This window comes from Lepus europaeus, chromosome 2 (assembly GCF_033115175.1).
Source record: "Lepus europaeus isolate LE1 chromosome 2, mLepTim1.pri, whole genome shotgun sequence".
Taxonomy (NCBI): Eukaryota; Metazoa; Chordata; class Mammalia; order Lagomorpha; family Leporidae; genus Lepus; species Lepus europaeus.
Window position 1 is genome coordinate 131,675,525 of NC_084828.1, and position 23,599 is coordinate 131,699,123.

A 23,599-nucleotide genomic window follows, 5' to 3' on the forward strand; every position below is an offset into this window, starting at 1 on the left:
AGTCATGAAGACAATCTCTTGTGTTTTCTTCTAGGAGCTCTGTGGGCTTAATTTTCATGTCAAATTTATAATCTATCTGAAATTATGTGTGTGTGTTATGTGTAATAAGGATCAGTTTTGCTCTTGTACAAGATGTTGAAAATATTTTTCTTGGCCAGCACCGTGGCTCACTAGGCTAATCCTCTGCCTTGCGGCGCCGGCACACCGGGTTCTAGTCCCGGTCGGGGCTCCAGATTCTGTCCCGGTTGCCCTTCTTCCAGGCCAGCTCTCTGCTGTGGCACGGGAAGGCAGTGGAGGATGGCCCAAGTCCTTGGGCCCTGCACCCCATGGGAGACCAGGAGAAGCACCTGGTTCCTGCCATCGGATCAGCGCGGTGCACTGGCCACAGCGCGCCGACCACGGCGGCCATTGGAGGGTGGACCAACGGCACAAAGGAAGACCTTTCTCTCTGTCTCTCTCTCTCACTGTCCACTCTGCCTGTTAAAAAAAAAAAAAAGAAAGAAAATATTTTTCTTTCCTTCCATTGAATTATATGGATATTTCTGTCAAAAACCAGTTAATAGTATATTTATGGATCTATGTCCATATCCTAGTCAGTTCCATTCACCTATTTGCTTGTGCTGATACTAATACTACACTGCTTTAGTTACTGTAGCTTAGTTTTGAAATCAAGTTATATGAGTCTTCCAGGTTTGTTCTTTTTTTCAACTTTTTTCTGGCTATTCTCAATTCTCTGCATTTCTATACAAATTTCAAAATGACTTTCTATTCTCTATCCTTAAAAGCCTGTTAGGATTTTGACTGGGCACAACTAACAGTTTAACAATATGGAATCTGGGGCTGGTGCTCTGGCATAGCGGGTAGAGCCACCACCTGTAGTGCTGGCATCCGTATGGGTGCCCGTTTGAGTCCCAGCTGCTCCACTTTTGATCCAGCTCTCTGCTATGGCCTGGGAAAGCAGTAGAGAATGGCCCAAGTCCTTGGGTTCCTGCACCTACGTGGGTGAACTGAAGGAAGCTCCTGGCTCCTGGTTTCGGATCGGCACAGCTCCGGCCGCAACCAATTGGGGAGTGAACCTGCAAATGAAGACCTCTCTCTCTCTCTCTCTCTCTCTCTGCCTCTCCTCTCTCCGTGTAACTCTGACTTTCAAATAAATAAATAAATAAATAAATCTTTAAAAAATATGGAATCTTACAACCCATGATATATTTTTCCATCCTCATTTAAGCCTTTTAAATTTCTTTCAGCCATGTTTTATGATTTTATTATGGAAACCTTATAAATCTGTTCAATTTTTTTCTAAATATTTTAAATTTTTTATTCTACTTGCTTAGAAGATATTAAGATAGATTATGCTGATACGATAGTCAGAGGCCCCTAAAACTTAAAGCTGATTTCAAATATACTTCTGAGTATCAAGTTAGATATTAGAGGTACAAAGCAGATTAAGAGAAAATAAATTCATAAATGATACTAATGAAATGGTGTAAGGCAGCATGTGTTTAGGTTCACTGCAGACAGGGTAAAAAAGGGATACAGTGGAAGTGAGAACAACAAAGGTTCTGGGTGTTGGTAACATTCTGTTTCCTGATGTGGATTAATGAGTGAAGTCAATTTGAGTAAATTCAACAAGGACTATTTTTCAACTGTACCCTTTGTTATATGCATTTATGATATCGTTGCTTAAAAATGACCTGAAATAATGAAAAAAATCTCAGGAGTTAATTGCTGCATTTGATGCAATCCTCAGACTCAGAGGAGAGTGGTTCCTGCAAGTGAGGCATCTCATCATGCTATTATCCCTTGACAGTGGACTAAACTGAACCACAATTCCTTGCAGCAGGTGGTAAAATTTTATGTATCATTGAGACACAGAGCCAAAGAAATACCTTGTGCAAAGATTCTGGGGCTGTTGATGTCTAAGAATAAAGGAATATGGGAAATCTAAAAGAAGAAGATAAATGAGTTGGAGGAGGATAGACAAATGAGGACAAAGTGTGAGGAAGACAACTGATATGAAGCCATGTTCTGTACCACAATCAGTGAAAACCACTAAGTATTTATTCTTTGTTAATGTTAGCCCTGGAAGTAAGACAGCATGAAGTGCCATTAAGAACACATATTTTTATAATGTTATATAACTGTAAGGCATTATCGACATGCACAGGATATCCTGGGACATTCATTTGGAATCTGAACCATAATGAAATTAGAATGAGTGGCCACCTTCTCCATGCTTCCACGTTGTTTTGTATATTCCTCAAGTATGACCAGTCACCACACTGTATTGAAATTGCTTCATTGTCTCCTTCACTTCACTGCCTTCTCTTAGAATGCAAGGACACCATTTTATTCATCTCCAAATTGCCAAGGTATAAGCATACACTCGAGTATTTGAGATTCCTTAATAGTTATTGAATTAAATGAGTGGATTTTTAGATAAACATGCCCATGGAATTCTCATTTACGTACATAATAAAAAGTTGCTTCTATAAAACATAATCACTTCACTTTACATATCCTTCAATCACTTTATACTAATTTACTGTTTCATTTAATCATCAAAATCAGCATCTTGATGTGAATTATTAGTTCATTTGATCAGCACAGTAGCCCTGATATGGCTCAGAAAGGTAGTTGTTAGGGCCAGCATTGTGATACAGTGGGTTAAGCCCCAACACCAGCATCCCATATTGCACTGCCAGTTCCAGTCCCAGCTGCTGCGTTTCTAATCCAACTCCCTGCTATATGGGAAAGCAGCAGAAAATGGCCCAAGTGCTTGGGCCTCTGCCACCCATGTGGGAAGCCACGATGGAGTCCCTAGCTCCTGGCTTTCATCCCATGGTTGCAGCCATTTGGGGAGTGAACCAGTGGATGAAAGACCTCTTTCTCTCTCTGTCACTCTGCCTTTCAAATAAATAAAACAGATCTTTTTAAATAGGCAGTTGCCATTAAAATATCCATTTTACAAATGATATCAATAAAACAAAAACAAATTTCACGTGGGTCCCTACCACCTATGTGGGAGTCCTAGAATGAATTCCAAGCTCTTTTGCCTTTGTCTTGGCCCAGCCCCTGTTGTTGCAAGCATTTGGGGAGTGAACCAACAGCTGAAAGATCTCCCTCTCTCTCCCTTTCAAATAAAAAGAAAATATTTTAAAAATACATTGCTCTGAATCCCGTAAACATTGGTCACAGTCATCAGCTTTGTCAGCATTTGAATTCTAATTTATAATTGTTTATAAAACTTGTCACAAACCTGCAGCTTTCATCCCGGCAGGTAGAAGGCTGGGCTTGGAGCAGTGGGTAAGGAACCCGACCCTCTCCTTCCAGCTCTGTCACTGGCTTTCTCACATTATCTTTGGAGTTTTGTTTCTTCCTCTGTAAAAAATGAAGCCATCGCTACGGAGTATATTAACTAGATAAATAACACAGACAAAAGTTCTGTGCCAACTAATAGCTCTATAAAAGCTTCAGTTGCTTGTCTGCCTCTGTTTCCCTATCATTAACGGAGACAACAGTGGACCTATCAGAATTAATAAATGTTCCAACAGTCCTAACAATGCTTAACAAGTGCTAGCTGTTGTTAATACAAGCTCCACGAGGGGACTCGTCGGATTGTAAACAACGTCCATCTCCTACACACCCTAGCTCCGCGCGCCCCGCAGGCGCTCACACACGCAGAAGGGACGACGTAGGAATGGAAGAAGCGTTGCACCTCCCCGTTCTCCCAGCATGCAGCGCAGCGGGTGTCTCAGGGTAGGACGGCCGTAGGCCGGAACCCAAAGCTTGGCACGGTCCCGCGCCGGAGCCTCTTCGCTCCTGGACGCAGGCGCCGGAAGTGCGGAGGGCGGGGTCTGTGCTGCTGGGTGAGGTCCGCCGCCCTGGGAAGATGCTGCTGGACTTGTCGGAGGAGCATAAGGAGCACCTAGCGTTCCTGCCCCAAGTGGACAGCGCAGGTTAGGGGAGGCGGGGGCGGTGGTTTGTGGACTGGGTGCCTACGGGAGCGCCCGGAGCTCACGGCCTCCCGACTTCCTTTTGCAGTGGTCGCGGAGTTTGGGCGGATTGCTGTGGAGTTCCTGAGGCGAGGCTCGAACCCTAAGGTCTACGAAGGCGCCGCCAGTAAGAAGGGGAGGGGCGCCTCTGCAGGCTGGGAGGGGAAGTGCGGGCCCGGAAGAGGAAGGGTGATGGCGACTTCGGGATCTTATTCCCCCTGTGGTAAAATGAAACCAGCGGAGCTCATCAGTCAGGGATTAAGTCCTGTCGGTTCTGTAAGCAGCAGTGAGATTTTTTTTTTTTTAAAGGCTCCGTTAAAGTCGGTTTTTCAGGCGCTTTTCGGGAATATGGTGATGCTCAATCAATACTGTACATATCCATGCCTATGGAATATATCCAAACGTGCAAGGCTATTCAGATATAAGCTTTTGCTGAAGTATTACTGTTTTCCCACTGGATGAGGGGCACTCTCTGGGATTAATTCCATTCCTCTTGAGTTCTGCCAGGCGTGAGGGACTGCTCACTCAGGGGAAGGGCTGTGTGTCTGGAACAGTCTCCGCGGCTCTGCATTTTGTTAAGGTTACCTGGTGGGAAATATAGAAGACATCTGTTTGGAAGTCCAGTGAGAAAGAACAAGAGGCTGTGACCAACTTCTTATTTTTTCATTGTAGTGTTTGAAAGCAAGGAATAATGGACACTATCTTTTTATTTTTTATGCTTTAAGATTTTTTTTTTTTTTTTAATTTGAAAGGCAGAGTTTCAGAGAAGAGGAGAGACAGAAATCTTTCATCCATTGGTTTACTCCCCAAATGGCTGCAACAGCCAGGGCTTGGCTAGGCTGAAGCCAGGAGCCAGGAGTTTCTTCTGGGTCTCCCATGTGGGTGCAGGGGCCCAAGCACTTGGGGACACATCACAGGCATTGGCCTAACCTACACCACAAGGCTGGCCCCAACTTTCTGTTTTTAAAAACGGGTTTGATTGGGGGCCGGGCTGTGGCGTAGCAGGCTAAGCCTCCGCCTGCAGCACTGGCATCCCATATGGGCACCAATTCATGTCACATCTACTCTTCTTCCGAGCCAGCTCTCTGCCTGGGAAAGCAGTAGAGGATGGCCCAAGTGCTTGGGCCCCTGCACTGGCGTGGGAGACCCAGAGGAGCCTCCTGGCTCCTGGCTTCTGACTTTGGATTTGCACAGCTCCGCTGTTGTGGCCATTTGAAGAGTGAACCAGCGAATGGAAGACCTTTCTCTCTGTGTCTCCCTCTATCTGCAACTCTACCTCTCAAATAAATAAATTAAAAATCTTAAAAAAGAAAACAGGTTTGAGTAAAAGGATCATTGAATAAAAGGATAAGTATCACACGATTATTTACTTGCATGTTTTCCTTTTCTTTCTCAGGAAAACTCAGTGTGAGTAGTGACACTGTCCAGCATGGCGTGGAAGGATTAATCTATCTCCTCACTGAGAGTTCAAAGCTCATGGTAAGGACTTCCATGGGCTGAGTTATATTGCCTGGATCCTTACAAAATGTCCAGTGTACTCTACATCATGAGCTTGGCCAGTACCTGTGTTTTGCAATAATGTTGTCAGTGGTTTATAATGGATTTGTGAAGGTATCGCTAAACAATACGACTGTAACATCATCTGCTGTGAATACCTCTTACTGGTATAAATTAGAATGACCTCTACTTCTTCATGTTGTTAAACCATGTGCCATGGTGTATGTATCCTAGGAGGAAGGAGTATGGATTCATTTGTTTTGTCTTTGCATATCAGTGATATCTGCATAGATACAAAATAGGAGGGTAAACTAGGCATCTTATTTCCTCTTTGTATTTAAAATATTATTATATATCAATAGCTCATTATTTTGGAATAGTGGACATTGGTTGTCCTTAGTTGTAAGGAACATTACTTTTACTAGACAAATGAATTAGGAGAGATAATATTCTTTATTTGTATTTTAGTATTTTAGCATTTACCAAAGATAAATTTTGACATTCTGTTAAACTGAATTCACTTTTAGATTTCTGAACTGGATTTCCAAGACTCTGTTTTTGTTTTGGGATTCTCTGAAGAGTTGAACAAATTGTTGCTTCAGCTTTATCTGGACAACAGAAAAGAGATCAGAACCATTCTGAGTGAATTGGCACCAGACCTTCCTAGTTACCATAACCTTGAATGGCGACTAGATGTACAGGTACAGCTTTTTCTAAACGTGACATACTTATTGTAATCCTTATCACATCAACAAAGCTCTGGTTTGAACTTTGATTATTTAGTCTTTATTTTCAGCCTATTTATAAATAGCTTATTTTCTTTTTTAAAAGTTATTTTCATTGTATTTGAAAGGTGGAGGGAAAGAGACCTTGGTTCACTGCCTAAATGCCTCCAAAAGCCAGGGCTGGGCCAGGCTAACGCCAGGAGCTCAGATCTCCCACCTCAATCTCCCACATGGTAGTAGGCATCAAATACTTGAGCCAGTACCTGCTGCCTACCAGGAAGCTGGATTGGAAGCAGAAGAAGTGAGACTCACATTAGGCACTCCCATATGTGATGTGGGTATCCCAAGTAAAGACTTATGCTCTGCACCAAACACACATTCCTATTAAATTTTTAATGTGTTTAAATCAGTTTGATTTTCAAAGCTTGTAAGAAACTGGTTATTTTAGAAAAGGAGATAATTGGGTTGACTTTTAAGGTAATGCTTAGATTTTTTTAAAAACTTTCCTTTAGGTTTAATGTGTATAGAGTTCATGGGTCAGTTTTCAGCTTAGTGAATTATCACATGGTAAAAAACTTGATGAAACAGATTATTATTAACAGATTAACCAGGACTAGGGTCCCAGAAACATTTTTCATGTCATCTTCCGCTTACTGCCCTTTGCCTTATTTCCAAAGGTAACCAGCATCCTGACTGCTAACACATAGATTATTTTTGCCTGCTTTTTAACTTTCTGTCTATGGAATGACTCAGTAAATATTCTTTTGTATCTGTTTTTGCACATTATTTCTGTGAGATTCAAGATGTAGAAATGAACAAAAGGGAGTTTTCAGGTCATTGTGGTAGTAGCCCTGTATTAAGTAGTAACCGATGAATTAATAGGTGTTTTATTGACGGTCACCTGTTTGCAAATTAGAGCTGTGCTAAATGCTTTGGGACAAAACAGTATAAAGCATGGGCATTTTGGCGTAGTGGGTTAAGCTACCACTTGGGACACCTGCATCCCGTATTAGAGTACTAGTTTAAGGCCTGGCTCTTCCACTTTCTATCTAGCTTCCTACTAATGCATTCTGGGAGGCAGCAGGTCCTTGCCAGCCGTGTAGGAGACCCACACTGAGTTTTGGGCTCTTGGCTTCTGCCTACCTATTGTGGGCATTTCGGTAGTGAATCAGCCAGTAAGGGATATCTCATGCTCTCTGTCTCTCTCCTCTGCCTTTCAAATAAATTAAATGAATAAAAATTCTTTCAGAAGTCACCTTGAAAAACCAAAATTATGGCCGGCGCCGCGGCTCACTAGGCTAATCCTCCGCCTTGCAGCGCCGGCACACCGGGTTCTAGTCCCGGTCAGGGCACCGATCCTGTCCCGGTTGCCCCTCTTCCAGGCCAGCACTCTGCTGTGGCCAGGGAGTGCAGTGGAGGATGGCCCAAGTGCTTGGCCCTGCATCCCATGGGAGACCAGGATAAGCACCTGGTTCCTGCCTTCGGATCAGCGCGGTGCGCCGGCCACAGCGTGCCTACCGCGGCGGCCATTGGAGGGTGAACCAACGGCAAAAGGAAGACCTTTCTCTCTGTCTCTCTCACTGTCCACTCTGCCTGTCAAAAATTTAAAAAAAAAAAAAAAGTTAAAAAAAAAAAAAAAACCAAAATTGTGAAATACTTTTTTTTTTTTTTTTTTTCAAAATTTATGTTATTTATTTGACAGAGTTTCAGACAGAGGTAGACACACACACACACACACACACACAAGTCTTCCATCTGCCGGTTCACTCCCCAAATGGGTGCAACGGCTGGAGCTGTGCCAATCCAAAGCCAGGAGCCTGGGGCTTCTTACGGGTCTCCCACATGGGTGCAGGGACCCAAGGACTTGGGCCATCTTCTACTGCTTTCCCAGGCCATAGCAAAGAGCTGGATCAAAAGTAGAGCAGCTGGGACTCAAACCGGTGCCCATATGGGATGTCAGCACTGCAGGCCGGGGCTTTAACATGCTGTGCCACAGCACTGGTCCACGTTCTTAGCTGAAAAATATGTTGCCATTTGGTTAAAGATACTAGGTGTTCTCCCTTTTTTTTTTTTTTTTTAATGTCTGCATTTTTTTAGGATTTATCTACTTATATATTCAATCGAAAGGCAGAGTTACAGGGAGAGAGACAGACAGACAGACTTCCATCTGCTGGTTCACTCCCCAAGTAGCTGCAATGGCTGGGGGTTGGGCCAGGCTGAAGCCAGGAGTCAGAAGCTTCTTTTGATCTGCCACATGGGTCCAGGGGCCCAAATTCTTGGGCCATTCTCCACTGCTTTCCTAGGCACATTAGCAGAGAGTTGGATTGGAAGTGGAGCACCCAGAACTCAAACCAGCACCCATATGGAATGCAGGCATTGCAGAAGGCAGCTTAACCTGCTACAACGCTGGCCCACGTCTTCTCAAAATAACTAGTACTTAAGGGTAATTATAAAATTCTGGAAGGGAAAGGAATGTATAATTGTATAAATGAAGGTACCCACTGTGTTTTTCAAAAAAATGTATAGCTTATACAATTCTTTTTTTTTTTTTTTTTTTTGACAGGCAGAGTGGACAGTGAGAGAGAGACAGAGAGAAAGGTCTTCCTTGGCCGTTGGTTCACCCTCCAATGGCCGCCGCGGTTGGCGCGCTGCGGCCGGCGCACCGCGCTGATCCAATGGCAGGAGCCAGGTGCTTCTCCTGGTCTCCCATGGGGTGCAGGGCCCAAGCACTTGGGCCATCCTCCACTGCACTCCCTGGCCACAGCAGAGTGCTGGCCTGGAAGAAGGGCATCCGGGACAGGATCAGTGCCCCGACTGGGACTAGAACCCGGTGTGCCAGCGCCGCAAGGCAGAGGATTAGCCTAGTGAGCCGCGGCGCCGGCCTAGCTTATACAATTCTATGTGTGCTGACATGATCCAGTAAAGTTTCAGCAAAAGAGTGACATTTTAGAAGGATGAATGAATATAAAAAGTCTGGATATATATTCTTGATAGAGGAGGCAGTGTAAGTTGTAAAGGCCTTGTGGACATGGGAATGAGCCTATGAATATGTGGTTTAGTACACTGGTTCTTTTTGTTGTTGTTGTTTTGACAGGCAGAGTGGATAGTGAGAGAGAGAGAGAGACAGAGAGAAAGGTCTTCCTTTTTGCCGTTGGTTCACCCTCCAATGGCCGCCGTGGCCGGCGCGCTGTGGCCGGCGCACTGCGCTGATCCGAAGCCAGGAGCCAGGCGCTTCTCCTGGTCTCCCATGCAGGTGCAAGGCCCAAGCACTTGGGCCATCCTCCACTGCCTTCCCGTGCCATAGCAGAGAGCTGGCCTAGAAGAGGGGCAACCGGGATAGAATCCGGCGCCCCAACCGGGACTAGAACCTGGTGTGCCGGCGCCGCAAGGTGGAGGATTAGCCTGTTGAGCCATGGCGCCGGCCAGTACACTGGTTCTGAAACTAGATTGCATATTGGAATAACTTAAGGAGCTTTAAAAAAAATTCTGGTATCTGTGTTCTACCCATCTAGGTTCTGATTTTTTGGTAAAGGCTTTGGCCTGGGCATCAGGATTTTTAAAAGCTCCCTTTTCACCCAGGTAATTCTAAAATGCAGTATACTTTATGAATCACTGTTTCAGTGGATTCTTCTTCACTTGAATTGAGATAAGATTGTTAAAATAGATTTGACCAGCGCGCTACCGCGGCGGCCATTGGAGGGTGAACCAACGGCAAAGGAAGACCTTTCTCTCTGTCTCTCTCTCTCTCTCACTGTCCACTCTGCCTGTCAAAAATTTAAAAAAAAAAAAAAAAAAAAAAAAAACCAACAACAACAAAAAAATAGATTTGACACAGCAGACTATAGGAAGTCCTTGCAGATTCTCAGATAAGAATAACATTAAAGCAGTCAGTTAGGAAGAGCAGACCGGAATGAAGTTGGGAATTAGAAGTATGTAGAACTTAAGGCCATTACACATTTTGTCTCTCCATATGAAATACTTTTTCTGCCCTCCCATTACTTCTTGACTACTTACTTTTAAATTTGTTTAAATTGGGGTTCAACTGGCCCTTGGACCAAATCTAGCTTGCTACCTATTTCTGTAAATAAATTTTTATTGGGGTACATTCATTTGTTGACATACTATCTATGGCTGTTTTCCAGAGTTGAATAGTAGTTGTGCCAGAAACTGCATGGTCTACAAAGCATAAAATATTTACTATATGGCTGTTTACAGCAAAATGTTTGCTGACTTTTGCTTTATTTATGTATGTTTAAAGATTTATTTATTTATTTGAAAGGCAGAGCTACAGAGAGGCAGAGAGAGAGAGAGAGAGAGAGAGAGAGGTCTTCTATCCTCTGGTTCATTCCCCAAATGGCTGCAGTGGCTGGAGCTGAGCCAGTCTGAAGCCAGGAACCAGGAGCTTCTTCCAGGTTTCCCACACGGGTGCAGGGCCCAAGGACTTGGGCCATCTTCTATTGCTTTCGCAGACCATAGCAGAGAGCTGGATCAGAAGTAGAGCAGCCAGGACTTGAACTGGTGCCTATGTTGGATGTTGGCACTGCAGGCGGCAGCTTTACCCACTATGCTGCAGCGCCAGCCCCTGAACTTTTCCTTTAAATCATGCCTCCTGAGAGAAATGCCCTGTGCCACTAGTCACAGTTAAATCCTGCTGGCATCTGTGTTTCTTCTTTGGCAATTTATCTCATTCATACATACCTGTTTTCCACAGTAAACTGTAAACTCTGGGAAACCAGGGGCCCTGCGTGTCTTATTTCTTCTATTTCTTCAAAGCCTCAACACCTCCATGCTCCACATTCTTAGCTATTGACTTTGTCTCCTGATTGGTTAAGAAAAGAGAAGAATTCAGAAGAGAATTCTCACATGCCTCTGCCATCCTGCCTCTATCAGTTACTGCTTGCTCTGCCTTCTCTCTTGTTACTCTATGTCGTTGTGGTTTTTTTTTTTTTTTTTTTAAGATTTGTTTATTTATGTATTTGAAACTCAGAGTTTACAGAGAGGGGGAGACAGAGATCTTTCATCTGCTGGTTCACTCTCCAGATGGCAGCAACAGCAGGCTGGGCCAAGCCAAAGCCATGAGCCAGGAGCTTCTTCCAGGTGTCCCATGCAGGTAGCAGGGCCCAAACACTTAGGCCATCCTCTGCTGCTTTTCCCAGGCTGTTAGCAGGGAGCTGGATTGGAAGTGGAACAGCTGGGACACGAACCAGTACTATATGGGATGCCCATAGTGCCGGCCATTCTCATATCCATAGTCAACCTCTCCCTTGTACAATTAAATCCATCCCCATTTGTACGCATATGGACATAATTCAAGCATCCTTCCCTTTCTTGTCTGCAGCATACTTTTTTACTGCTGTACTGAATTGTTCCCTTCAGTACTCAGAAACCTGGTCTTGACTCTGTCTGCCCCTTCTACCTACACCCCACTAGCTTGCTTCCTTTTACACCCAAACTCTTTGAAAGAGTTGTCTTTCTGTGTGTTCTCTCTCGAACCAACTCTGATTAGGCTTCATCATCACCAGTCTACTAGTATAATTTGATGGGGTCATTGCTTTTTAGTCTTTATTCCATTCTGTTTATTAACATTTTATGTTTATTAAAATATTGATATTTTAATTATTAAATTATTAAATTATAAATTATTACATGTTTATTAACATTTAATCCTTTCTACTTGAAATGCATTCTTCAGTTGCATTCTGGGAAGTTATTCTCTCTGGTTCTCATCCAGCCTCATAGGCCAGTCGTTCTCAGTATCCTTTGCTGATTCTCTTGCCTTGTTGACCTTTCAACATTGGAATGCCCCCCAGAGTTCAGCTTTCAGTCTTCATACCTTTTCCACTTTGATTCATTAGCTGATCTCATCCAACTTGATGGCTTCAGATACTGCCTTGTAGACTCTGGATTCCCAAACTTATGTCTTTATACTAGACCTATGCCCCGAACTCCAGAGTTACCAGTTGAAACCCATTTAACATATCCAATTGGGTGTTTAATAAGTATTCAAATACAGTTCATCAAAACTTGAAGCCTGCCTTCCTCATCTCTCTCCCTACACTCCTCATCTCTCTCCCTAAACTCCTTCCATAATCTTCCCCTGTGGTTTGAATTACTCAGGCTAAAAAACACTTGGACTCATTCTTTTTTATTTTTATTTATTTTTTTGACAGGCAGAGTGGACAGTGAGAGAGAGACAGAGAGAAAGGTCTTCCTTTTCCGTTGGTTCACCTCCCAATGGCCGCTGTGGCCAGCGCGCTTCGGCAGGCGAACTGTGCTGATCCGAAGCCAGGAGCCAGGTGCTTCTCTTGGTCTCCCATCCGGGTGCAGGGCCCAAGCACTTGGGCCATCCTCCATTGCCCTCCTGGGCCACAGCAGAGAGCTGGACTGGAAGAGGAGCAACCGGGACAGAACTGGCGCCCCGACCGGGACTAGAACCCGGTGTGCCGGCGCCGCTAGGCAGAGGATTAGCCTATTGAGCTGCGGCGCCAGCCTTGGACTCATTCTTGAGTCCTCTCCTTATCCTTCATCCCAGCCATCTGCACATCAGTTTCTGCCTTGAAAAGATATCCACAAACTGATTGCTTTCCTTCCATTGTTTGAGAAAAACTGGTAAATTCCACACCAAAATTATAATTTCCAACACCTCTTAAAAAATCAGAAATACAGGCAACACAAGCAGCCACATTCACACTTAGCATTAATCAATTCAAGATGCAATGAATCTAAGGTGATGGTGGCATAAATTTCAATCTCTATAGTATTTGAGGATGTGAGCTTAGAACTTGGGTGCAAGATGAGTTCCAAGTACAAATGAGAATGATTTCTCCAACAACTGACTTCAATCATGTTGGTTATTCACTCTTAATAGAAAGAAAGCTAGCACTAAAATAAGGATGGTTAGGGGGAAAGAACAACCTCTAGTACAACACAATATCTTACTGAAAGTAAGAGCAACATTGAACATGGGGGGATCCTCAGGGGTGTCAGAGTTGAGATAAAGGGTTCAGGATTTGGTTGAAAGAAAGATATAGCCATCATAGTATAGATTTTACCCTTGGGATAGGATAGCTAGCTTAGAGAGAAAAGGTATTCTGTTGTCACTGAGCATCCTTGGTTATGTGCAGATAACCATAGAAAAGATAATTTTTATGTTTCACTTATCCATTGATGATTCTACCTTACTATTCATTTATCAAACCATTTGTTGAATGTATGCTGTATCCCAGGCCTTATGGACATAGCAATCAAAAAAACATAGTACTTGCCTTTAAATCCACACAGTCTTACAGAAGGAGACCCCCGAAAGTAGATGAAAAATCACGAGGCCAGTATTGTGGCACAGCAGGTTAAGCTATTGCTTGTGACACTGATACCCCATATCAGAATACCAATTTTTGTCCCACTGCTCTACTTCTGATACAGCTCCCTGATAATGGGCTTGGATAGGCAGAGGAAGATGGCCAAGTGTTTGGGTCCCTGCCACACATGTGGGAGACCAGGATGGAGTTTCCAGCTCTTGACTTCAGCCTTGCCCAGAACTGAGTGTTGTGGACAGTTGAGGGGTAAACTATCAGATAGAAGATCTCACTGTTGTCTCTTCCTCTCTCTCTGTTGCTTTGCCTTTCAAATGAATAAATCATTTAAAAAATAAAGTTGAAATTTTGTGATTATAATCAAGTGTAATGAGTTCTTGAATAGGCATGAACACAAGATAGGGTAGAAACTAGACTATAGGCTCCATGAAGGCAGATATGGCATCTCCAGCCAGTACCTACCACATAATAGGTGTTCAGTGTTAAAGAGTGGTTGTTAAGGGTTGGCACTGTGTTACAGTAGGTTAATCCTTCATCTGCGGTGCTGGAATCCCACATGGGTGCTGGTTCTAGTCCTGGCTGCTCTTCTTCCAATCCAGCTCTCTGCTGTGGCCTGGGAAAAACAGTAGAAAATGGCCCAAGTGCTTGGGTCCCTGCACCCATGAGGGAGACCCAGAACAAGTTCCTGGCTCCTGGCTTTGGATCAGCTCAACTCTGGGTGTTGCAGCCGTTTGGGGAGTGAATCAGTGGATGAAGACCTTCTGTCTCTCCTTCTCACTGTCTGTAACTCTACCTCTCAAATAAATAAATAAAATCTTCAGGGACAAGAACAACAACAAAAAAGGTGGTTGTGAGGGGAAAGGTAGCATAGGCTTAAATTATTTATCAAACATTTGTTTTACAACTAATGTTTGCCAGGTGTTATGGATACAGCAAAGAACAAGACACACTTCATTCTCATGCGGACATCATATGCAGCAAGCATGTGGGGATTGTGGGGAAGAGATCACTGTAGTTAAGCCTCTATAGGTAGGACCTTTCACAATAACCAGGTGAAGATGTGGGAATGGTCATGTTTATGTGATTCAGCAGTCATTTGTCATCGATCATTACCTGTCTTTTGTGTTGGAGTATCCTCTGATTTGGGGGTTCAGTAATTCTTAATAGTTCTCTTTTGGCTTTGTTGATTTGCTTTATTTTTTTCCCATTATGAAGACATTTTATAAAGTCACAAAATGGGGCCGGTGCCGCGGCTCAATAGGCTAATCCTCCGCCTGCTGTGCCGGCACACCGGGTTCTAGTCCCGGTCGGGGCGCCGGATTCTGTCCTGGTTGCCCCTCTTCCAGGCCAGCTCTCTGCTATGGCACGGGAAGGCAGTGGAGGATGGCCCAAGTGCTTGGGCCCTGCACCCGCATGGGAGACCAGGAGAAGCACCTGGCTCCTGGCTTCAGATCAGCGCAGTGCGCCGGCCGCAGTGCACCGGCCACAGCGGCCATTGGAGGGTGAACCAACAGCAAAGGAAGACCTTTCTCTCTGTCTCTCTCTCTCTGTCCACTCTGCCTGTCAAAAAAAAAAAAAAAAAAAAGTCACAAAATGGGGCCGGCACTGTGGCATAGCGGGTAAAACCACCATCCACAGTGCTGGCATCCTGTATGGGCGCCGGTTCAAGTTCCGGCTGCTCCTCTTCTGATCCAGCTCTATGCTATGGCCTGAGAAAACAGTAGAAGATGACCCAAGTCCTTGGGCCCCTGCATCTGCATGGGAGATCCAGAAGAAGCCCCTGGCTCCTGGCTGCAGATCTACACAACCACAGCTATTTTGGCTAATTAAGGCGTGAACCAGCAGATGAAAGATCTCTCTCTCTCTCTCTCTCTCTCTCTCTCTCTCTGCCTGTACCTCTCTGTAACTCTGCCTTTCAAATAAATAAATAAATCTTTTTTAAAGAAAGTCACAAATTAAGAAACTGAATTTTCTACAATTAAATTTAAGAGAGCTCATTTACCCAATGAAATGAATTTGAATTGCTGAATTCATATAAGGCTGATTACGCTTTAGAGTTGAGGGTTTACTGAATGAATATTGCCACTTAGGGTGAAATGCACTTAAGGGCTTACAAAGCTACATAAAATTAATTGAGATCCTGTGCTCATTAGTTGAAATTATTATAAGGGTTTTTAGCTGTAGTAGAATTTTCTGTTTGTGGCAAGAAGAGGGCATGTCAGATGAGACCAGCTAAATGGCTGGGAAACTAATAACAGGATACAGAGCCTTTCATTTTTGAGTAACTGGAGACTGGTAGTGAATGGACAGTTACCATATAATTATGGTGCAGTTGCTTATGGGAAACATATTAATCATCATATTTTAATTTCTTGTAGGAATATTTTCCCATATGTCATAAATTGTCAGCACAATTGGTGCCCTTTTAAAAGTTGCTGTTATTATTATTGGGTTCACAGGGAAGGTGGCAGAATTTCATCTCCATTAAAAAATAAGTACATGTCTAGAACTTTGTTAGCTGTGGTTCTTTATTCTGTAGTCTGAGAGACATCTTTATGAGAAAAAATTAGCTCAGATTATGTCTATTTTTTTTTTTGAGGTTTTATTTATTTGAGAGGCAGAGTTATAGAGAGAGGGAAAGATTGAAAGAGAGGGAGAGATTGAAAGAGAGGTCTTCCGTCCACCAGTTCACTCCCCAGATGGCCACAACAGCCTGATCTGGGCTGATCAGGAGCCAGGAGCTTCCTCTGGGTCTCCCACGCAGGTACAGGGGTCCAAGCACTCAGGCCATCTTCCCAGGCACATTAGCAGGGAGCTAGATCAGAAGTGGAGCAGGACTGGAACTGGTGCCCATATGGGATGCCAGCGCCACAGGCAAAGGCTTAACCTACTATGCTGTGGCACCAGACCCCTGATTTTGTCTTTACTGACTGTTTGCTAAGGATGTTTTATAATCTCTTTTCTAGAATTCTAAAAGAATGTTATAGATACTTATCTGTAAGGTTGCTAATTTAGATATATTATTTAAAATTAAAGGGTAAATGGAGTGACTTAAGTTTTTCAACAAAAAAATTGTAGCTTAATTACAAACCTAAGTATATTCAGTCCCTGTTAGTGCAGATGTAGAGGAAATAAAAATGAATGGTACATAATTGAATAAGTAGCTTTTCCTGTGATTGTATTTATAGTTTGCATATCTACCCTAGCTGTACTTTTCTATACTACAGAGATGATCTTAAAGAGATATTTTTACCTTAAAATAACTGGTTTATGTTTGGGGACTTAGCACACCTAAAAGAATTGACCTGTTTACAGATTATTTTGGGACAGTAAATTTCAGTCTTTGATCAGTATCTTGGTTCTTTTATAAAATGCTGATTGAGATCTGTTCATTTTTCTCTTGGGTTTTGAGAGTTTTTCTCTTTGATATTAAATCAAAAGAATTCATTATAAATTTTGGATATCTTCCAGGGTTTTTTGTTGTTGTTGTTTGTTTTTTAGTATTTATTTATTCATTTGAAAGACAGAGTTACAGAGAGGTAGAACCAGAGATCTTCCATCTTCTGGTTCTTTCCCCAAAACGCCACAACAGCTGGAGCTGGGCTGATCCAAAGCCAAGAGCCAGGAGCTTCTTCCAGGTCCCTCACACAGGTGCAGGGGCCCAAGGACTTGAGCCGCCCTCTGCTGCTTTCCCAAGCCATAGGAGAGAGCTGGTTTGGAAGTACAGCAGCCAGCTCTCAAGCCAGTGCCCATATGGGATGCCAGCACTGCAGACAGTGGCTTTACCTGCTAAGCCACAGCACTGGTACACCTTCTTCTAGTTTATCACTTCTGTTGTCTCCATTTTTAGGTATTCTGTGTTTTTTTTTTTTTTTAAATATTTATTCATTTATTTGAAAGGCAGAGTTATAAAGAGAGAGGGAGACACAAAGAGAGAGATCTTCTGTCCACTGGTTCACTCTCCAGCTGGCCACAACAGCTGGGACTGGGCTGCACCAAAGCAAGGAGCCTCCTCCAAGTCTCCCTTGTGGATGCAGGGGCCCAAGAACTTGGGCCATCGTCTGCTGCTTTCCCAGACATATTAGTAAGGAGCTGGATTGGAAGTGGAGCAGCTAGGACAATATGGGATGCTGGCATTGCAAGCAGTAGCTTAACCACCTACACCACAATGCCAACCCCTTTAGTATTCTTTGAAGGCTATTTATTGCATATGTTCTCATGTTTTTTTTTTTTTTTTCCTTTACAAAGATTTTTAAGTTTACCTTTCATTTTGAAGTCTGATCATCTGAAGTTTTATTTTTGTGTTAATGTATAAGGCAATTATAAACAGAATGTACTCATTGTGGTTATTAAATAGTTGCTCCACTCTTACTCCATTTAAAATCAAGCTGGCAAGCAGAAGTCTCAGGCAGCAGATCAAACCAGCAGTGACCATAAAACTACACCTTAATCAGAATGGAGATCATAACACCAAGGTTCTACAGACAGATCCAGCCACCCTGCTCCATTTGGTTCAGCAACTGGAACAAGCATTGGAGGAGATGAAGACAAACCACTGTAGAAGAGTTGTCCGCAACATCAAGTAGGGCCAGCTTCAGAGTTTTAGTCCCTTTGAATCATTTGTGAATTGGTAATATATAGCAATTGCTTTTCAGAGTTTGTTTTTTTAATTGTTGGTGATATATCTGATTCCATGACATTTCTTCTTATTCCAGAATATTGAAAAGTTCCTTTTCCTGGTGCTAAATGTGGCCAGCTTCTTGACAGATTAAGATGTATTTTGTATTTTAAATGTGTACATAAGATTGAATCAACTAGAAATGAATGTATATTGTTCATATTTTCTGTATATATGAATGAGTATCCTGTTTTTGGTACTTCTTTTGACTGCTTTTTATTTTCCTCATTATTGATCAGAATTTAAAAATAAAATTCACAATGCAATACTGTTTATTAATATTCAGAATATTTCTACACAGTTTAATGGTTTTTTTACTTATGAAAGCACCTCATGATGTTAGTAGCCACAGAATAATTAAAAGTAAATATAATTTTTAAATGCCATATTGTTATAGGCAGTTTGTACATTTTTTTCTTTGTATTTGAAAATGATAAGTCTTACCCTGTTGCCTAAGTTTGAGTTGTCATGGCTAATTAGCTTAAATAGTAGTCACATTTGAATAATCATATATTGTATTTTATCAAGAACTGATTTTACTATTAATACCCAAAGGATCTAAAAGACACCCTGCCATTTACATTCATAAATAATGGATGCAGAGTAATATAGTCGATTGTTGATTACCTAGATATTACAGTCACTTTTATAATTTTATTTGAATAAACCATAAGGGGGGGGAGAGAAGGCTGTTTTATTACATTATAGGCAGATGTCCCTTCTATACAAATCTGAATGTTTTGTTTTTTTAGTAGGCAACCAAAAACTATTGGCCTGAAAAGCATGCCAATTTATTAGGACAGCCTAAGAGAGTGCAGACAAGATGACAGGAGTTAGGGAGAATTAGGTGGAAGAGCAGAAATGGGAGTTCGTTCTTAACTATGTGTCCAGGGCCTTAACCTTAGAGTCTTATCCCCATGGAACAACCTAGGAGGTCCTTCAGAATGGTCAGACTTTAAGCTGGACTCTAGGCTCTATCAAGATTTTGCTTCCTGAGAATTAGAGATTTTCAGGTCAGACTGACATATCTTTTTCCAGAGAAGAGAGAGAGCCTGGCAGGGGACAGAAGTCAGAGAAAAGCACACTTGAAATTGCTACCCATTGTCACCTGCAGGCACACGGACCCTCCCCCCCCCCCCCCTTTCCTACAGGTATATAGTCTGCAATTGGGAAACAATTGTATTGTTAGGTAGTAGCAAACTAATTAGAAAAAAAAAATTTTTTTTTGACAGGCTGAGTGGATAGTGAGAGAGAGGAGAGAGAGACAGAGAGAAAGGTCTTCCTTTTTGCCGTTGGTTCACCCTCCAATGGCCGCTGTGGCTGGCGCACTGCGCTGATCCGAAGCCAGGAGCCAGGTACTTCTCCTGGTCTCCCATGCGGGTGCAGGGCCCAAGCACTTGGGCCATCCTCCACTGCCTTCCCGGGCCATAGCAGAGAGCTGGCCTGGAAGAGGGGCAACCAGGACAGAATCCGGCGCCCCAACCGGGACTAGAACCCGGTGTGCCGGCGCCGCAAGGCGGAGGATTAGCCTGTTAAGCCACGGCGCCGGCTAGAAATAATTTTTAATTATGGTAACAATTTGATTAATGAACTTCACTTATTAACTCATAAACAAAAGGAGACTTTATGTATTGCATGAAATAGTAGCATATGCCATTGAGTTTAAAAGCAACCTGCCTGCCAAGCTTATATGACAAAAATAGCTGTGTGAGGCTTATTTGTCCACATTTGATAGAAGATAAACAGGGCTGACTCCAGCCAGAGTGAAATAATAGCCCTGTTTCCCCTCAGAGCAACCTCTTTTACCTCTTTGTCTGCTGTTCTTAACTGAATCAAAACAAGAATGCCTGTGCTAGTCTTCTTTTCAAATTTGTATCAGACTCCTCTGGTCGTCTGTATCTGAACTTTACTCCTCTGATAGCCTGCCTTCTTCACCTTTTGGAGCCAGGATGAGCTGGGAGCAGTCTCCCTACCTTCTTTCAGAATCTGGAGTTCACTTTTTGGTGTAAGCAGTTGAATGAGCCTCTTCGTGTTGAAACATTCCATGTCCTTGTGGATTCTCTTACCTTAGTGGTTTATGCAATATTTGATATATTTTCTTAATGACTGGTTTGTAAGAGAGACTTTTTTTTTTTTTTTGAAAGTTTATTCGTCATTTGAAAGGCAGAGCAACAGAGAAAGAAAGATCTTCCATCTGCTAGTTTACTCCCCAAACCCCTACAACAGCCAGGAACTAGGAACTCAACCCAGGTTTGCCACATGGGTGGTAAGGACCCACAAAGTCGAGCCATCATCTGCTGTCTCCTAGGGTACATATTAGTAGGAAGCTGGATCATAAATGTGAAGGCAGGACTCAATCCCAGGCACTCCAGTTTAGCATGTAGTCATCCCAAGTGGTAGCCCAACCCACATGCCGAATCCACAGTTGATAATTTCCGTAGCTTGTTTATACACATAATTTTGTGTAGATACTCTCATTATTCCACTCTTCGGTATAACCCAGGTTTGTTAACTCTGGGTAATATGCCTTTCACATCTATAAATAACTTGAATTTTTACTGAAACTTTGGATTATGAATATGTTGGTTCTTTTAACATTTTGTTGAAATATAGTGTACTACCAATAAATGCACATAAATGTATAGAAATATTAGTTTCTGGTCCTCTGATTACACTCATAACCATCATCCAAATTAACAGCACATTGCTAGCACCCCAAGAATCCTCTTCCCTCCACCCATATTTTTAATGTGAGGAAGAAGAATATATTGTCACTTACATACTAACATTTATAACTATATAACAAATGATAGGACATACACACAAGTCTTATACTGTATATGTTGAGTACCACAAGTAGGAGAAACATGGTATTTGTCTTTGGGTCTGGCTTATTTCATTTAGCATAATGATCTCCCCATTGCATGTGTTGCAAACATCAGGATTTCATTCTTTTTATGACTGATACTCAGTTGTGTACATTTACCACATTTTCTTTTCTTTTTTTTTTTTTAAAGGATCAGATGCAAGATAAGACAGCCTTTCAGCTTCATTCATGAAAACACATCGATAGTAAAGTAAAATTAAAAGCTTGTTTTCATTAGCTTTCTGGCGAGACACAGCCATTCAAGAGCCCAGCTAGGAACCCAGGGGCAGTATGGTTCAGTTACAACAAACTTGATCTGTTCTTTGTGGGACAGAAACACTAAGGAATTACCAGATAATGATCAAGCTCAAAGCCATGGTTCCCTCACATTTTCCTTTCCAGCACAACTTCTTGATGCCTAGTTAAGGTTCAAGAACTAAAAGGATAAGGAGACAGTGTTTTAAAATGCCTTTAAGAGTTATGCTGAAGGATTAATTCCCTTGATTTTCATACCTGTTCACCACTGCCTGTGGTATTCACTGCACAAGCACCTTGTGCAGTGTTTTTCAGTGATAAACCTTTTAAAACGAATCTCTTCGGGGCTGAGGTGGAGGCACAGCAGGTTAAGCCGCAGCCTGCAACACCTGCATCCCATATGAGCGTGCATATACCATGTCTTCTTTACCCAGTCATCCATTGATGAACACCTAGGTTAATTCCACATCTTAGCTATTGTGAGTTGAGCAGTTAGAAATGTGTAGAAAGAGCACAAACTGGCTAATGCATGCTTAGACTTAAGCATTATATCCTTTATGTCTCAAAGTCAGAATAGTAACCTGACACTTCAGAGCATAGCAATGAGCATATACCTATGTGTGTATCACAAAATCTGTATGTACTAATTGGCAGTCTCCACACATGTTTCACAGAATTTCAACAAGCTGGGTTTGTTGTTGGTTATCTCCAAGCTTGGACAAATTTAAAGCAGCTAATTAGAAAGGGGTGGGGAGTATTATAGCGTATCTTCTCTGAGAACTGAAAAATCAAGTAAAGTTTGAAAAACCTGGCCTTTCTCAGCCCTGGCTGTTGCAGATATTTGGGGAGTGAACAAGTGGATGGGCAATAATCTCTCTCTGTCATTCTGCTTTTCAAACAAATTTATTTATTTTTAATTTCCAAGAGGAGTTTCATTGATGACTCTGGTTCATTCCCATCCAAAAGACCAAATGAAGTGAACAGTGGTAACCTTTAGATTTTATTGTCTTCATAACAAAACAGAAAACGAAGATTAGAACTGGATCACTTGCCCCTTTCTCTTCTTAACTCCTCCCAATTCAAAATGTTTACATCTCTTAATAGCCAGAATTCTCCTGGATCTGCACTTGGGCTCCACACACTCAAGCCTCAGCACAATCTTTGTAGTTTTAGCCTTTTTCCGGAAAATTGGCTTAGTCTGTCCCGCATAGCCACTCTGCTTCCCATCATAATGCCGCTTTCCCTGAGCATACAGAGTCTTTGCCCTTCTTATATGTCACCTTATGGGGCTGGTGCTTGCCATACTTCTTACAGAAGGTCTGGCGGGTTTTCGGAACGTTCATGTTGGCAGAAGCGCTATCGGCACAGAAAGAGAAAGCCAAATAAATCTTTTTTAAAAAAAGAGTTTGTGTAAAGGATTCATATGTCAAGTCCTTAAAGTTCATAATAGTTCATGACTTTTAAGGATATAAATGAGGAAGGTAAAGGGCTAACATTAGTAGTTGGGGGCCGATGCTGTGGCTCACTAGGCTAATCCTCCACCTGTGGCGCCAGCACCCCAGGTTTTAGTCCCAGTTGGGGCGCCGATTCTGTCCAGGTTGCTGCTCTTCCAGTCCAGCTCTCTGCTGTGGCCCGGGAGTACAGTGGAGGATGGCCCAAGTCCTTGGGCCCTGCACCTGCATGGGAGACCAGGGGGAAGCACCTGGCTCCTGGCTTCGGGTCGGCGCAGTGCGCCCGCTGTAGCAGCCACTTGGGGGTGAACCAACGGAAGGAAGACCTTTCTCTCTGTCTCTCTCACTATCCACTCTGCCTGTCAAAAAAAAAAAAAAAAAGTTGGACAAAAGAGTTTGGATTTAGGCTCTGCAGCTTCTTCTGGGTCCTCCTAGAGCCTTACTTTCTTCACCTCTAAAATGGTGATCGCCTACCACACTGGCTTTTAAGGACTAAATGAGACTGTGTATGCAGATTGTCCAGCTTTAGGAAGTACTCAACAAATGCTTACCATTATTGAAATAGTTGTGTCACCTAAAGGCTCAACTATTTTATAACTTTGAATTATGTGCAATATACTCTGTTTAAGAAATGGGGAGAGGGGCCAGCGCTGTAGTGTAGCAGATAAAGCCGCTACTTGCAGTGCTGACATCCCATATGGGCGCCAGTTCAAGTCCTGGCTGCTCTACTTGAGATCCAGCTCTCTGCTGTGGCCTGGGAAAGCAGTAGAAGATGGCCCAAGTCTTGAGCCCCTGCACCCGCGTGGGAGACCTGTAGGA

General features: G+C 42.8%; 1 protein-coding gene and 1 pseudogene across 1 annotated transcript; one reads left to right on the forward strand and one right to left on the reverse strand.

Moving 5' to 3' along the window:
* Nucleotides 1–3,819: 3,819 nt before the first annotated feature.
* Nucleotides 3,820–18,464, forward strand: COMMD2 (COMM domain containing 2). The gene is made up of 5 exons (XM_062213186.1): nt 3,820–3,959; nt 4,045–4,122; nt 5,392–5,474; nt 6,020–6,193; nt 17,919–18,464. Exons 1-5 carry the CDS (start codon nt 3,893–3,895, stop codon nt 18,114–18,116), a joined length of 600 nt encoding a protein of 199 aa, XP_062069170.1. The 5' UTR covers nt 3,820–3,892; the 3' UTR covers nt 18,117–18,464.
* Nucleotides 18,465–22,332: 3,868 nt separating this feature from the next.
* On the reverse strand, nt 22,333–22,740 carry LOC133749382 (large ribosomal subunit protein eL42-like; annotated as a pseudogene).
* Nucleotides 22,741–23,599: the final 859 nt, after the last annotated feature.